A 12839-nucleotide genomic window follows, 5' to 3' on the forward strand; every position below is an offset into this window, starting at 1 on the left:
AGCACGAGGCTAGGAGCGGGGTGCTGTCCTCGGTGCTGAAAGGCAGAAGCGCTCGGTGGGCGCGACAGCTCGCGAGACCCGAGGTCTAGCCCAGTGGTAGCTGCTGCCCGGCTGCGAGCCGCGCTTTCTCAGCGCCGCGCACGCGACGCTGCCAGGCCAGTGCGGGGTGCGGGGTGCGGGGGAGGGGTTGGACGCGCGCGCCAGCAGCCTGCCGCGAGTCGCGCACGCGCGCCCGGGACTGCCTGCTCCTCTGTGACTTGCGTGTGTGTGTGTGTGTGTGTGTGTGTGTGTGTGCGCGCGCGCGCGCGCGCGCGTGTGTGAGACAGAGGGGAGAGGGAGAAGAGAGCGCGAGAGAGGGTGAGTGTGTGTGAGTGCATGGGAGGGTGCTGAATATTCCAAGACACTGGAACCACAGCGGCAGCTCCGCTGAAAACTGCATCCAGCCAGTCCTCCGGACTTCAGGAGCAGGGACAGGGCGCAGGGCATCAGCACCCACCAGCAGGACCTGGGAAATAGGAATTCTGCCTCCACTTCAGGTTTTAGCAGCTTGGTGCTAAATTGCTGTCTCAAAATGCAGAGGATCTAATTTGCTGAGGAAAACCGCCAAGGAAGGAAGAGGAGGAAAAGGAAAAAAAAAAGGGGGTATTTTGTGGATGCTCTACTTTTCTTGGAAATGCAAAAGATTATGCATATATCTGTCCTCCTTTCTCCTGTTTTATGGGGACTGATTTTTGGTGTCTCTTCTAACAGCATACAGATAGGTAGGTACCCTTTGTGCTCTGCTTTTGAATTGTGCATAATTTGGTGGTAATCTTTGTTCACAGTGGACAAATTAATTCATGTCATGTAGACTTATGTCATACCTTGACTGCATTCCAGATTTAAACTGCCTAGAATATACATGTTTTTCTTAGCATGAAGCAAAGGGAAAAGGCTATGGCTGTGATACAATAGAGGAAAAGGTGTTCTCATTTCTGATCCCCAAATTTTATTAATTCTGCCTTAAACAACATTTTCCTGTTTGTTCTGATCCTCTAGGGGGTCTGAATGCAAAGCTTGTGGTTACCAGGGAAGGCTAATGCTTCTGGCCACCTACCTTGCCCTCAGACTCTCATCTGTGTCTCGACCCCTTAGCTACCATTTGGAGATCAGCTCCCCGCTGCCCGAGTCCCTTGATGTGTTTATTCGGCCTATTAGCGAGAATAAGGGACTCCTGGGCTGTTGGGCGCTAGCGGGCTCCCCTCCTTTCCTTCCTTGGCACTGACACTATTCTGCTTGGTGTTTGTTCTTTGCAGGGGGGCTATTTCCCAGGGGCGCCGATCAAGAATACAGTGCATTTCGGGTAGGGATGGTTCAGTTTTCCACTTCGGAGTTCAGACTGACTCCCCACATCGACAATTTGGAGGTAGCAAACAGCTTCGCAGTCACTAATGCTTGTAAGTAATGAATATTCATGTCTTTTGGATGCCGCACGCGGAGCGCCCGCGAGTGTGGGGTGGTGTGTGTGTGTGTGTGTTTCTGTGTGTCAGTGTGTGGGTGTGAGTGACTGCACACGCGCGTGCGTGTGACGGCGTAGGAAGAAAGTGGCTGCAATCTCGGGGACCCCCGCTGGCGGGGGGGGGGGGGTTGAAGAGGGAGCAAAAGGCATTGAAGAGTGTGCGCACTAGGGAAGTGGGGTGGGGATTGGAGCTGGAGGGGGCTTCCTTAGGTTCTGGGGGTTCTAGCTTATCTTGAGTGCTTCAAGAGAAGCCCTCCTTGCCCCCCCCCACCCCGCCCACCTTGAGCGGCTGGTGGTACCCTGACCACAGAGAACATGTTTATTCTTTCGGGCTTACTGTCGGACTGCTGGATAGATCCCACGGGGGACTGCCAGAGCCCGGCCGCCTGCCCCGGCAGCTCCACTCCTCTTCTGACCCCGGATTTAAATCCACAGGCCCAGCTCCGGTTCACTGTATGAACCCCACGAGCCCTATATTCCCTGCTTCGACGGGACAAGTTGTTAAAATGGTTCTGGAGTTGGGTTCGGGGTTGTTACATAACACCCACCCGAGGGGCTAGGCAAGGCACGGCGAGAAGCGAGGCTGAAGCAGGCCCACGGCCCGCCGGGTCGAGTAGGGGTGAAGGGGGAGCGCTGTCAATTTCTCTGTGCTCCGCGGCTCTTCAGCCCAAGTTGAAGGGGGCGATTCCTCCGTGGGCGCCGCGGTCTGCTCGCGGGCCGGGTGCGCTTTGTTCTCAGGTGGCGGGGCTCCCGCAAAGGCAGCGAGAGGAGAACGACCCGAAAGCAGTTGGATCCGGCCGAGTTTGGAAATCTGAAGAAGTCGCTGATCAGCCATTTTAGTCTTTGCAGTTATCCGTATGAGCCCTCTCACTCCGCTCAGGGTTCTGGGACACGCGATGAAGCTCTATCAAAGCTTCAGGAAAAGTAATAGAATCCAAGCCATTAAGTCTCTAAAAGGTTCAATGGAAAGGCTCGCGGGTTCCTGTCCCGGCGCTCCCACCCCTGCGACGGCCGGGGGCAGTGCAGCCGCCGCCACTGTACCTTCCTGCCCTCTTCCCAGCAGCTGCCATCATTTCCTGCCGACCGCGTGGGGAGATTCTTTCCTCCCTTAATGTTCTGAGTTTTTATTAAATAGTTATCAGTCAGCAGGTCGCAGATGGCTCACCTTCCACTGTGGCTACAGTGTAGAGGAGCTAGGGGAAAATTACCACAGAAAAAGCCCAACTGCAGTGCTCCCACATTAGGCAAACTGGTTGTCTCTCAATTCCCCATACTGAGCCTTAATCATATATTCGGTAGGTTAGCTTGATTATGGTATCAGGAACATCATCAACTCATTTTGAAACTACCACCGCTCTAATGAAGAAATGAAACAATTTTCGTTTACTGATAGAACAGGGGCATTATTATGGGCATGTTAGATGTCTAGAATCCAATTGTTTTTAAAGAACCTGTTTAAGAACGTTTCAGTGCTATAGGTTTTCTTCAAATGTTAATACCAAATGAGAGAAGAAACTGACGGGACGGGCGTGCAGGGAGATTGAGAGAGAGAGAGAGAGAGAGAGAGAGAGAGAGAGAGGGAGAGAGAGAGAGAAAGAGATTAAAGTGGATTTGCAGCTTAAAAAAAAATCTCTGTAAAAGAACATTAAGAATATCTTGAAAAATTTCAGTACATAGATACATACAAAGAAGCCGCTGTAGTTTAAGTATTGAAGGTTTTTATACCTGACCTATTAACCTACCAGATTTAGGTTATTTATTTGATTTGATATCAAATTTCTGTTTTTTTCCTGAATTACGAGTTTAACCTATGTCTGTGCTAAGTGTCTAACTGTAATTGTATATACTAGTGTGAAAATGCTTTGAAAAGTAATGAAACTAAGGCACGGCTATGATTATTGTGAGTATGTAGATTTCTAAAACAGTGTGCAAGTAATTGACAGGTACACTTTTGAAAATGGTCAGTGTTTGAGAAGTTCACTCATTGGTGAATATAAGGACAGAAAATAACAGATATGTCCATGGAATAAAATGAATATTTCTTGATTCTAAGAGATGTTGAATGACTGTGCTGGGGCTTTGTAAAGGTTAAAGATTATTTTTGGTTTAGGCTTGGTGACGGGTTTAGGTCTTCAGTCTCAATATTTTTAGAATAGGTTTATTTTAAATATAAATAGTATTGAAATAAGTTATGCAGACAGAAAATGTATATATATTAGCACATATATAACTCCATGAATTTCCACAGAATGAATACATCCATGGCACATGAATTTCATCTGAGAAAGCACACACACAATTAAATTTGTTTGACCACACTTCTGAGAAATGGGGAAAATCAGATCTTTATTTTGTACAGATTTTTTTTTTGTTTTTCTCAGAAAATGAATCTGAAATAAAGATGCATGTCTCCAGAACCCAACATTACTCTTCCATGGGTTATTATTCTAAGACACTAAAACAAATTGTGGTAAGCAACTGTATGTCTTTTCAAGTTTGGCATGTGCTTATCAATAATCTTACTGATTGCTAAAGAGATCTAATGAAGTACTGTTATACAAAAGAGACACATTGGATAGAATTTTCTGGTGTGGACATTGACTCATTGAGCAAATAACAACATTTGTGACTCAGTTTCTTCATTCCCTTAGGAATTTCACAATCTAGAGCCTGTAAAATGACCTGGAGTGTTCATATCCTTGTATCCTTCTTCATTTCTTTTTTCTTTTTATTTTTTTGCCAAGGGCAGGAGAAAAATGTGAAATTAGTTTAACTCTTTATGTTCATGTAAACTACAACCATGAAGTCAATAGTCAAGAAATGAAGGGAAATCTCTAATCTCAAGTTTGTCAAGATGAGTCTTGATCATCTTAATTCTGCTCAAGGTTTTTCTCCAATGCTTAGCCTTTGTTTGCTTGCTTTTTTGGTCGGGGGAGTCCATGATTCTTTACTATATGAAGTGGAAGCAGCAGCACCAAATATGTTGACAGCTAAGACCAAAATGACTTCCTCTCATCTCCAGAAATCTAAGGAATTCTATTCTTTAACTCCATTATTTAAATATGTATCATCAATTAATTTTTGTAAAGTAGCTTGTTGTTTCACCTAGTTAAATTATAAAAATCCCATAGAGTTAAATGTATATATTAAGAAAGTGGAGTTTTATAACTTAATAATATAATTTCAGGGTAGAAAAGAGATTAGTTTACTAATTTAGTGTTATTCCTAAGATAAAGGAACTCAATTTGGAAATGTCTAGGTTGACATTGATTTAAGGATCTAGCAATGTCTACCAAATGGGTTAAGGTTATGCAAATGAAGTGAAGTCATTATATTGTCAGCTGGGTAAAATGACTGCGCAGGGCACCAGACTCCCACATCTTTCCCTTTTACAGTCACAGTGGGATAGGGAAAGTACCTGTTTGTTCCCATTTGTTTCCATGGGTACCTGAGGAAATAAAGACAGATTTCCAATTCTTTCTTTCTCTCTCACTCTCCCCCTCCCCATTCCCTTTCCTCCTTCTCTTTCTTCTTAGCTAGAGAAAGTACTAAGATTTTTTTTTTCCTGAAAGCTGTTAAAACATAAACCTTTAATATGGGAAAATACAAACCATAAAACCAGGAGGAAAAAAAAAAAAAAAAGATTAGCTTCTGATGTGTTCAGTAGTTCAGACTAGTGATGGGCCTCAAGAATTCCCCCTTCCTTCCTTCATTCCTACCCTCCTCCTTTCCTTTCCTCCTCCCTCCCTTCCTCCTTTCCTTCCTTCCTCCCTCCCTCCCCCTTCCTCCCTGCTTCCTTCCTTCCTTCCTTCCTTCCTTCCTTCCTTCCTTCCTTCCTTCCTTCCTTCTCTCCCTCCCTACTCTCTTCCTTCTTTCAATATTTATTGAGTGCCTTCTGGTTGTCAGAGAATAAATGAATATTTTTCTCATAGAAATTCATTTTTTTCCCTAACCTTTACCTTCTGTACTCTTTTGAATAGTTTTCAAAGTCTCGTAGACCTTGAGGCCTTCAGTGTGCCCTGGCCACTGTGGTCTTGTCTAAGAACCTTAGTATGAGGATGTGAAGATATTCTAATAGTTCTTATACAAAAGCAATGTATTACAGAAACTCAGATTTTTTTTGAAAATAATAAATTTGATTTTGTCATCTGTGTACGTACCACCATATTATATATAGTTGAACAAAACAGCAGATTTTAGGAAAATACTAAATATTTTTACGTTCTCAAATTTAATAAAGTAGTTCTGTGCTCATTACCAAAATTTCTTTAAAATAAAACTGTCTAAAGCAGCTACAAACATGAGTATTGGATCCCATAGGGCTTTAGAATGAAAACTTTTAAACATTAAATTTCCTCTTTAAAATCTTTCCTTTCTATTTCTTTTCATGAATGATTTTGACAAATTGCTATTAGTTTATTTTTAATTAATTTAATAATTTTATATTTCAATCCATAAAATAAATTATAAAAATATTTAAAGAAATAACAGATAGAAATCTACTTTTTCTCTAAGCCAGCAGATGGGGATGTTGGAGAAAATATTGTTCTTCGTAAAACTGTTGCGCACACTAAATACCTTTTGAAACATTGTAAACACATTTAGAGAAATTGAAAAAATATTTAAATGGCATTTACTTTGAAAAACTTCATTTAAAATGCTGTTCAACAAAGAACTAAAGTGCCTTTTAAAAACAGAATGCCTTTGATTTTATATAGATTATCTTGAATATCCTTGTAAAATTGATTAATATAATAATAAATAATTAATAAAGGCATCCAGAGACAGCATTGATTATAAATGCTCTCAGAAGAGAGAGAATTCTAAAATTGTATTTTTTTGGCTTTTTAACCTTGATTCTTCAGATATCATTTTTAAGGTGAATTTCTTATCATTGAATTTGCGTTGTGAATTATTGAAATTTTATATCTGTATTCATCAAATTAATTCACGTTTGCTAAATCTTTATTACATTTTCCATGAATGTGACTGTATGTATGTATATGTGTGAGTATGCATATGTTTATGTATAGTTATAGGTGGGCTATCGTGTCTTGCCATTTTTACTGAGGCAGTTACTAAAACCTGGAGTTACCAACATATGCAAATATTTCACAAAACTAGAATCAGCTTGGATGCTATTAAGCCAAAATAAGAATTCATGGTATGAAGAAAACCATGAACACATGTACCGGAACACGATGCCTTACAACTTGGTGGTATAAATGTTGTTATATTCAGTTGGAAGTTACAAAGAAAGAAATAGCTCCTGTTTGTAAGAATAATTAATTTGCCATTAGGTTTTTTTGTAGTTAAACTTTCATACTTCACTTATCACAAGAGAGTTTCAGGAAAATGATGCATTATACTAAACAGAAATCAAAGAATTGCATCAGTTGAAACATTGTATTTTAGGATAAAAGAAATTAAGTGTTTAAATAAAAAAATACTATATGAAATGATAAAAACTTAATGAGAATTTATTCCTGTGCTATTCCTTTTTGAGGTCTTCCAGGCTTAACCTGCTGACTCAAAAGGTATGGAGCATTTCCATTTCACATCAAGCCTTTAAAGTGGTAATAAGGTCATTGCACTGTGACATTATGACAACAGAATGCTGATTCATGCTCAGACCTCAGATCCTCTCATAATCTCTTCCAATAACACTGTACAAACTTTTGTTTCCCTAGAGCCCCCCAATTCCTCATTATTCCAGCATGTGTTGCTGTATAATTGAGTTTTCAGAGAATACGGTTTTTTCCTTCCTCTTCCTCTCTTCCTCCTCTTTGTCCTCTCCTTTTAAAAAAAGGCAATGGAAATAATCTGCAGAGCAAATGCAGGAAATAAAATTTAAATTTAAATAGAGTTGTTTTTTTTTTTTTTTTGAGTGAACAAAGGATACATTACACAGAGCTTAAATTTTTCATTCAATTTAAACATTTTATTGGGATGTTAATGGCCACTGGATAAATTATGTTTCCTTTCTCCCCCCCCCCCCAACTGGATTCTACTGAAGTTTCCCTAGATATGATTAAAATATTAGGTCTTTTATTATGGCAATTTGCAGCCAAAATTCCTGAGATTTTTCTCTAGTGATTTGAGTAACTAATTGCCAAACCTTTTATATGACTAGGTCTCTTCACTACAATAGGAAAATTAGTTGTTGAATTCAAAATTAAAATTTCAAAATCCCCCCTGATTTGAAACATTTCAAACATCACAATGTTTTTCAAAGCTGATTTTACTAATTTGGAAAAAAAAAAAAAGATGAATGTGGTTGTCACAGTGGTGTTAAGAGTCTGACATCTATTATTTTTCAGTGCTATTCAATTTATTTTGTCATTTTTGATAATTTTAATTTATAGAAGGAAATTATTTAAAAACTAACTTGGGTAATGAAAATATGGCCTTCATAAAGGAGGCGGGATCATGCCACTGTTGCCTTGTATCCTTCAGAAACCCTAGCCTAGTTCCTACTGCACTGAGGGACTTAATGATCATTTATCTATTAAACACATTTAATTTTATAGCAGATTTTCTTATTATAGAACTATACTTTTTAAAGTCAGAATTTTGCTTTTCCTCTCCATTTTGGTTTCAAAAGAAACACTTTACTTGTAGTCTGCCTCATATCCTATTTAGATAGAGGTGTAAAATATTTTTCATTTCCATCTACAAGCTAGATAAGTTCAAAGTTATCGCCTTTATTCCTTAATATACATTGCTATACATTAAAGTGATTTGCCGAATAGAAGTAGAATACACCCTTCAAAGTGGATTTACAAACGCTGTTCGGTGATGCCAAAGCCATGTTGCTAGTGGTTAGAATGCAAGACTCCATTAGAAGGGCCCTGAGAGTTATGGGTGTGCTCAGCTTCCATTTTAGTTTTGGATTTTTCTCAAAATGTGACTATACATATTCCTTGAATGGCCACAAAATTGTCAGTCTCCCCCTACCCCCATAATATAATATATCACAATTTTCTGTATTAATCTTGTAGTGCAAATTTTTAAAAAAGTACCAAATTACCTTTTTTTTTTCCTTTTAGAGGCTATCTCAGAAGGAGGAGTTTATGGACACAGTTTCTTGTGGACGAGTTGCTCTAATATTTGTGCTAATTTGTGTGATTTTTTTTATATGCATGCTTTTTTTTTTAATATCAGCAGTTTACCTTTAGGATTTATTTTCCAGTAATTTAGCTTTGTCCTGTTTTCATTCTGTAGATAACTTGCTTCAGCAAAAATCCCTCAACTTGTTATGATAGACTTTTAGTTTTCATACATTAACTGACTTATTGAAAAAAATCATTTAAAATGCTTACTACTGATTTGTGGCTTAAGGTCAAAGACAGTTTTAAAATTGGGAGCCTTGACATTTTAAGTGTCTTCAACTGGATAGACAAATAGGTTTGGGAGAAGACAGGGTTCATTATAGGAAGGAAATTTATAAGGAGATAGCTTTTTAGATGGCTCTAATTTTCATATCTTTTCACATTACTCAAATCAGTGACACATGCACTCATAGTTTACTATTTAGATTGTTCTTTTAAAGAATTTTAAATCATAGTGTTATATAATTTATTTATGGGTTTGTTAATACCTATATTGTTTCCTCGTGATTTGAGCACAAATTGGGTTGAACTAAGTGACTAAATTTTAGTATGTCCAAAACGTTTTGAATATGTCATCATATATTTTCCTATGGAATTTATTAACCCTTCATATACAATTAATTTTAATTGATAAATACTATGATATTCACTTTTTAAAAAAGATTTAATTTATTTATTTGAAAGGAAGAGTATGAGCAGGAAAAGGGGCAGAGAGACAAGCAGACTCCCCACTGAGTGGGGAACACAATGCATGGGCTGGATCCCAGGACCCTGAGATCATGACCTACATCATGACCTAAGCTGAAGTCACATGCTTACCTGACTGAGCCACCCAGGTGCCCCTGATATTCACTTGTTTTATGGTCCTCTGATACTTTCACTTTGATTGAATTTCAGTGAACCTCACAACATGCTCCTTCAGTGCAAATATTTTTGGTCTTATCTTTATAAATACCCAATTATACTGATAGAAATGATAGAAATATGAGTATAAAAACTGAATAAACTGTATGCTTATTATTTGAATATAGCGAAGTGTTACCTGATTCTTCATCCTTACAAGAGAATATGGCCTTAGTCGATCATTTCTAACTTCAGCATAAATTTAATTGAAATTCAAGTTATATAATTTGATATAAGAAAAGATTTTCTCAGCCTGTAAGCCTTTGCAGCTGATATTAAGGCTTTACATTACAATCCTATTCTCTTTCAGATTTAGTTTTCATTTCATTTTACAATTCCCCTAGCACTGGTGCTCAGTTCATTGCAGTTAAGGATGTCAACAATTTGATTATGTTTTTTATTTCTTATGCAAGACTAAAAGGATAGAATGAAATAAATATTTTGAAATAAATATCTTCAGGCCAAGGGGAAAAGTATTTCTTTTTCTTAATCGTAAATCGAAATTGCCACATTTCTTATAGTGTGGGAAGAGGGCCATGGAAAAGCAGGATAAACTCCAAGAGGCTGTGTAATGTAGTGTACTTGGTAGGGCAGTAGGAGTTGGGAACTGGAAACTTTTGTTTAAGTTTCTCTTTGGCTTAGAGTCCCCCCCATTTGCAAGTCTATGGTCAGTCTTCATCTACACTGGCATTGAACTGCTACAAACCCGTGAATTCTTACATTAATATTACTTTTGACAAATAGAAACTATTAACTACTTCCAGAGAGGGAGAAAAAGGAAAAGAGGCATTATACATCCTTTTATGCAAAACACCCATTTTAGGCATTTTATCATTCTGAGCTGGTAAAAAAGTTTTCCTTGGTATTATGAGGTAAAATACTGACTGAAAAGTTTCGGAAAACATTGTAGATAAAAATACCTAATGTGGCACATCCTACTAGACTTTGAATTTAGGAGGGGCCTGCACGAATCATAGCGGACTTGACATCCTGCTTGGGGTACCTGAGACATTGTAGCAACGCAGCTGCTTGATAAATGCTAATAAGGCTCATTCGTAGAACGTGTGTCCTTTAGTGTGTTACCCTGTGATAATATATTCTGTTTCTTTCACATCTAAATAATATTGTAACGATCCTAGATATATTTTAAAATATATTAGCATCTTAGAAGAATATTCAACAAAATTAATGATAATTCACAAGCAATATATAATTTTTGTCATTAAAGTTAATTGTTTAAAAATTCATGGGGCTCCTGGGTGGCTCAGTTGTTAAGCACCTGCCTTTGGCTCAGGGCGTGATCCTGGCGTTCTGGGATCGAGCCCCGCATCGGGCTCCTCCACTGGGAGCCTGCTTTTTCCTCTCCCACTCCCCCTGCTTGTGTTCCCTCTCTCGATGCCTCTCTCTGTTAAATAAATAAATAAATAAAATCTTTAAAAAAATAAATAAAAATAAAAATTCTTAAAGGACATTTTGGCACGGAAATGCTGAACACAATGAGTAGTTTCAATCCAAAGAATAAGGATCATCAGTTTGGTCAATGTATTTGAAAATATTGTCATAAATATTTTAGTGACACTAACTTGGAACATTTTTAACTTATTCTTCAAGGGCTTCATGTAAGCTATTTATTTTGGATTACAGATGTTTAGAGGGATTGTTTTCAATGATCCACCAACCACAGAAATAGCTCCTACAACTCTGGAGTTGGAGGAGGGGCTTCCTAAAAAAAAAGTCTCATCTCAAGCCTTTGGTGAAGAATGTTCTGGAAGTGATCTCTAGGGGTGGTAGGAAAGGTGTGTGCTTTGCTAGTTTTTCTTGAAAGATACATTTCCACTTATGTCATGATTTTTTCTTTTCTCATGTCTTATCTTGTGAGGAATTGAAAATTTTTAATCGTTTTTAGTTTCCGTAGGAAATGGAGATGTTGGGCTTTGTAATTCCCAAGCACTTTCATAATTTATAGCTGTATTTGTTTTAACAGCTTTTTAGTTTTTACAAATTTCTGCTGTTACTACTGATTTATATATGGAGAGGAAATTTTAGGAAGAGAGGCAAGAATTCACAGGGAATATCAAGGAATGATATAGTTTTAGTGCTTTGATGGAAAGGAGGATAAGTCTTCATCTTTATACTAGGAACACAGAGAAGTCAAGGATTGTCATCTTAATGAGAAACGCATGCAGTTTGCAGCCCTGGTAACATGCGAGACAGAACAGCATTGGCTACAAGTCTGAACTTGGAACCAAATTCTAGTCCTATTGTTAGATGAGTGACATTAGACAAATTTAATCTAGGGAAGTCTCGGTTTCCACCTTTGTAAAAGGGAATCATACATTAGAGGATCGTTTCAAGGATACACAGTAGGCATAAAACACTGCATACTGTGTTTGGCGCATCTAAGTGCATGAAAATTAGCGAACTTTTATTATTACTTCCTGTGTTACGATCTTTAGGAAGTTTTGATGTGTATTGATATAAGAGGTGGGAAATAAAGAAGAATGCATTTCTGGTTTCTTGTTGGAATGTTTTTCTACTGTTCGTATACCAGAGCAGGGCATCTGTTGTTTCGTGGCAAAGAAGAGGCTAGCACAATAAACCATATAAACCACTTAAAGTTATGTTTGGTGCACTAAAATATGAAAATGATTTTTAAAGACTGAGGTGCCAAAACTCGGGTGATACCACAACTTTCCCTTTGCAGCATATCACTTATGTTTAGGATGTCAGCAGTTTGGAACTGTTTTATCCCTGGTAGAGCTTTCAAGCACCTAATTAAGATATCGTTTGATATCTTTTTGAACAGTGCATGTTATAGATTCCTAATGCTTTATTTCACTTAATTAATTAAATTATATTTATTTAAATGAAAAGCATGCAAGAGACCAGAGGCTTTGATATCAGGCAAATAGGGGTTTAAATATGATCAGTTGCTTTACGATACAAAGCATGCTTTTTTTCTCTTTGTAGGATGAGGCTGTTTCCTTCTCATACCTGATATTATTGGGGATTTAAATGAGAAAATAAATGGCCTTGATTAGTTTGTCCTAAATGATCCAAATAGTCCCTTCCTCTGTGTATCCTAGCCCTTTACTGGGAACTAAACAGCCTGCTCACAGCAATGGAGGAGAATAAAATTCTTGCCTTCAGGGAGCTTATGTATTTGATAGCTTTGTATGTATGTGTCACTTTCATCTTTTCAAAACACTTCCACATCCATTTGGTCTTTATAGTAGGTAGCTCTGTATAGTTTATAGGATAAATGCGGTTACTATACTGATTTCCAGAGGAGAAAACAGAAATTAAGTGAATTGTTCTAAGCCACT

At 38.2% G+C, this 12839-nt stretch overlaps 1 protein-coding gene across 2 annotated transcripts in view; it reads left to right on the plus strand.

Moving 5' to 3' along the window:
• The first annotated feature begins 649 nt into the window (after positions 1-649).
• Positions 650-12839, plus strand: part of GRIA2 (glutamate ionotropic receptor AMPA type subunit 2) — a 149690-nt gene continuing 137500 nt past the window's right edge. For both annotated transcript variants that reach the window (XM_044384426.3, XM_044384427.3), the window contains exons 1-2: positions 650-761; positions 1296-1436. In XM_044384426.3, the coding sequence (XP_044240361.3) occupies positions 674-761; positions 1296-1436 (229 nt within the window). In that variant the 5' untranslated portion in view covers positions 650-673. The remainder of the gene's footprint in view (positions 762-1295; positions 1437-12839) is intronic.

This window comes from Ursus arctos, unplaced genomic scaffold (assembly GCF_023065955.2).
Source record: "Ursus arctos isolate Adak ecotype North America unplaced genomic scaffold, UrsArc2.0 scaffold_11, whole genome shotgun sequence".
NCBI classification, from domain to species: domain Eukaryota; kingdom Metazoa; phylum Chordata; class Mammalia; order Carnivora; family Ursidae; genus Ursus; species Ursus arctos.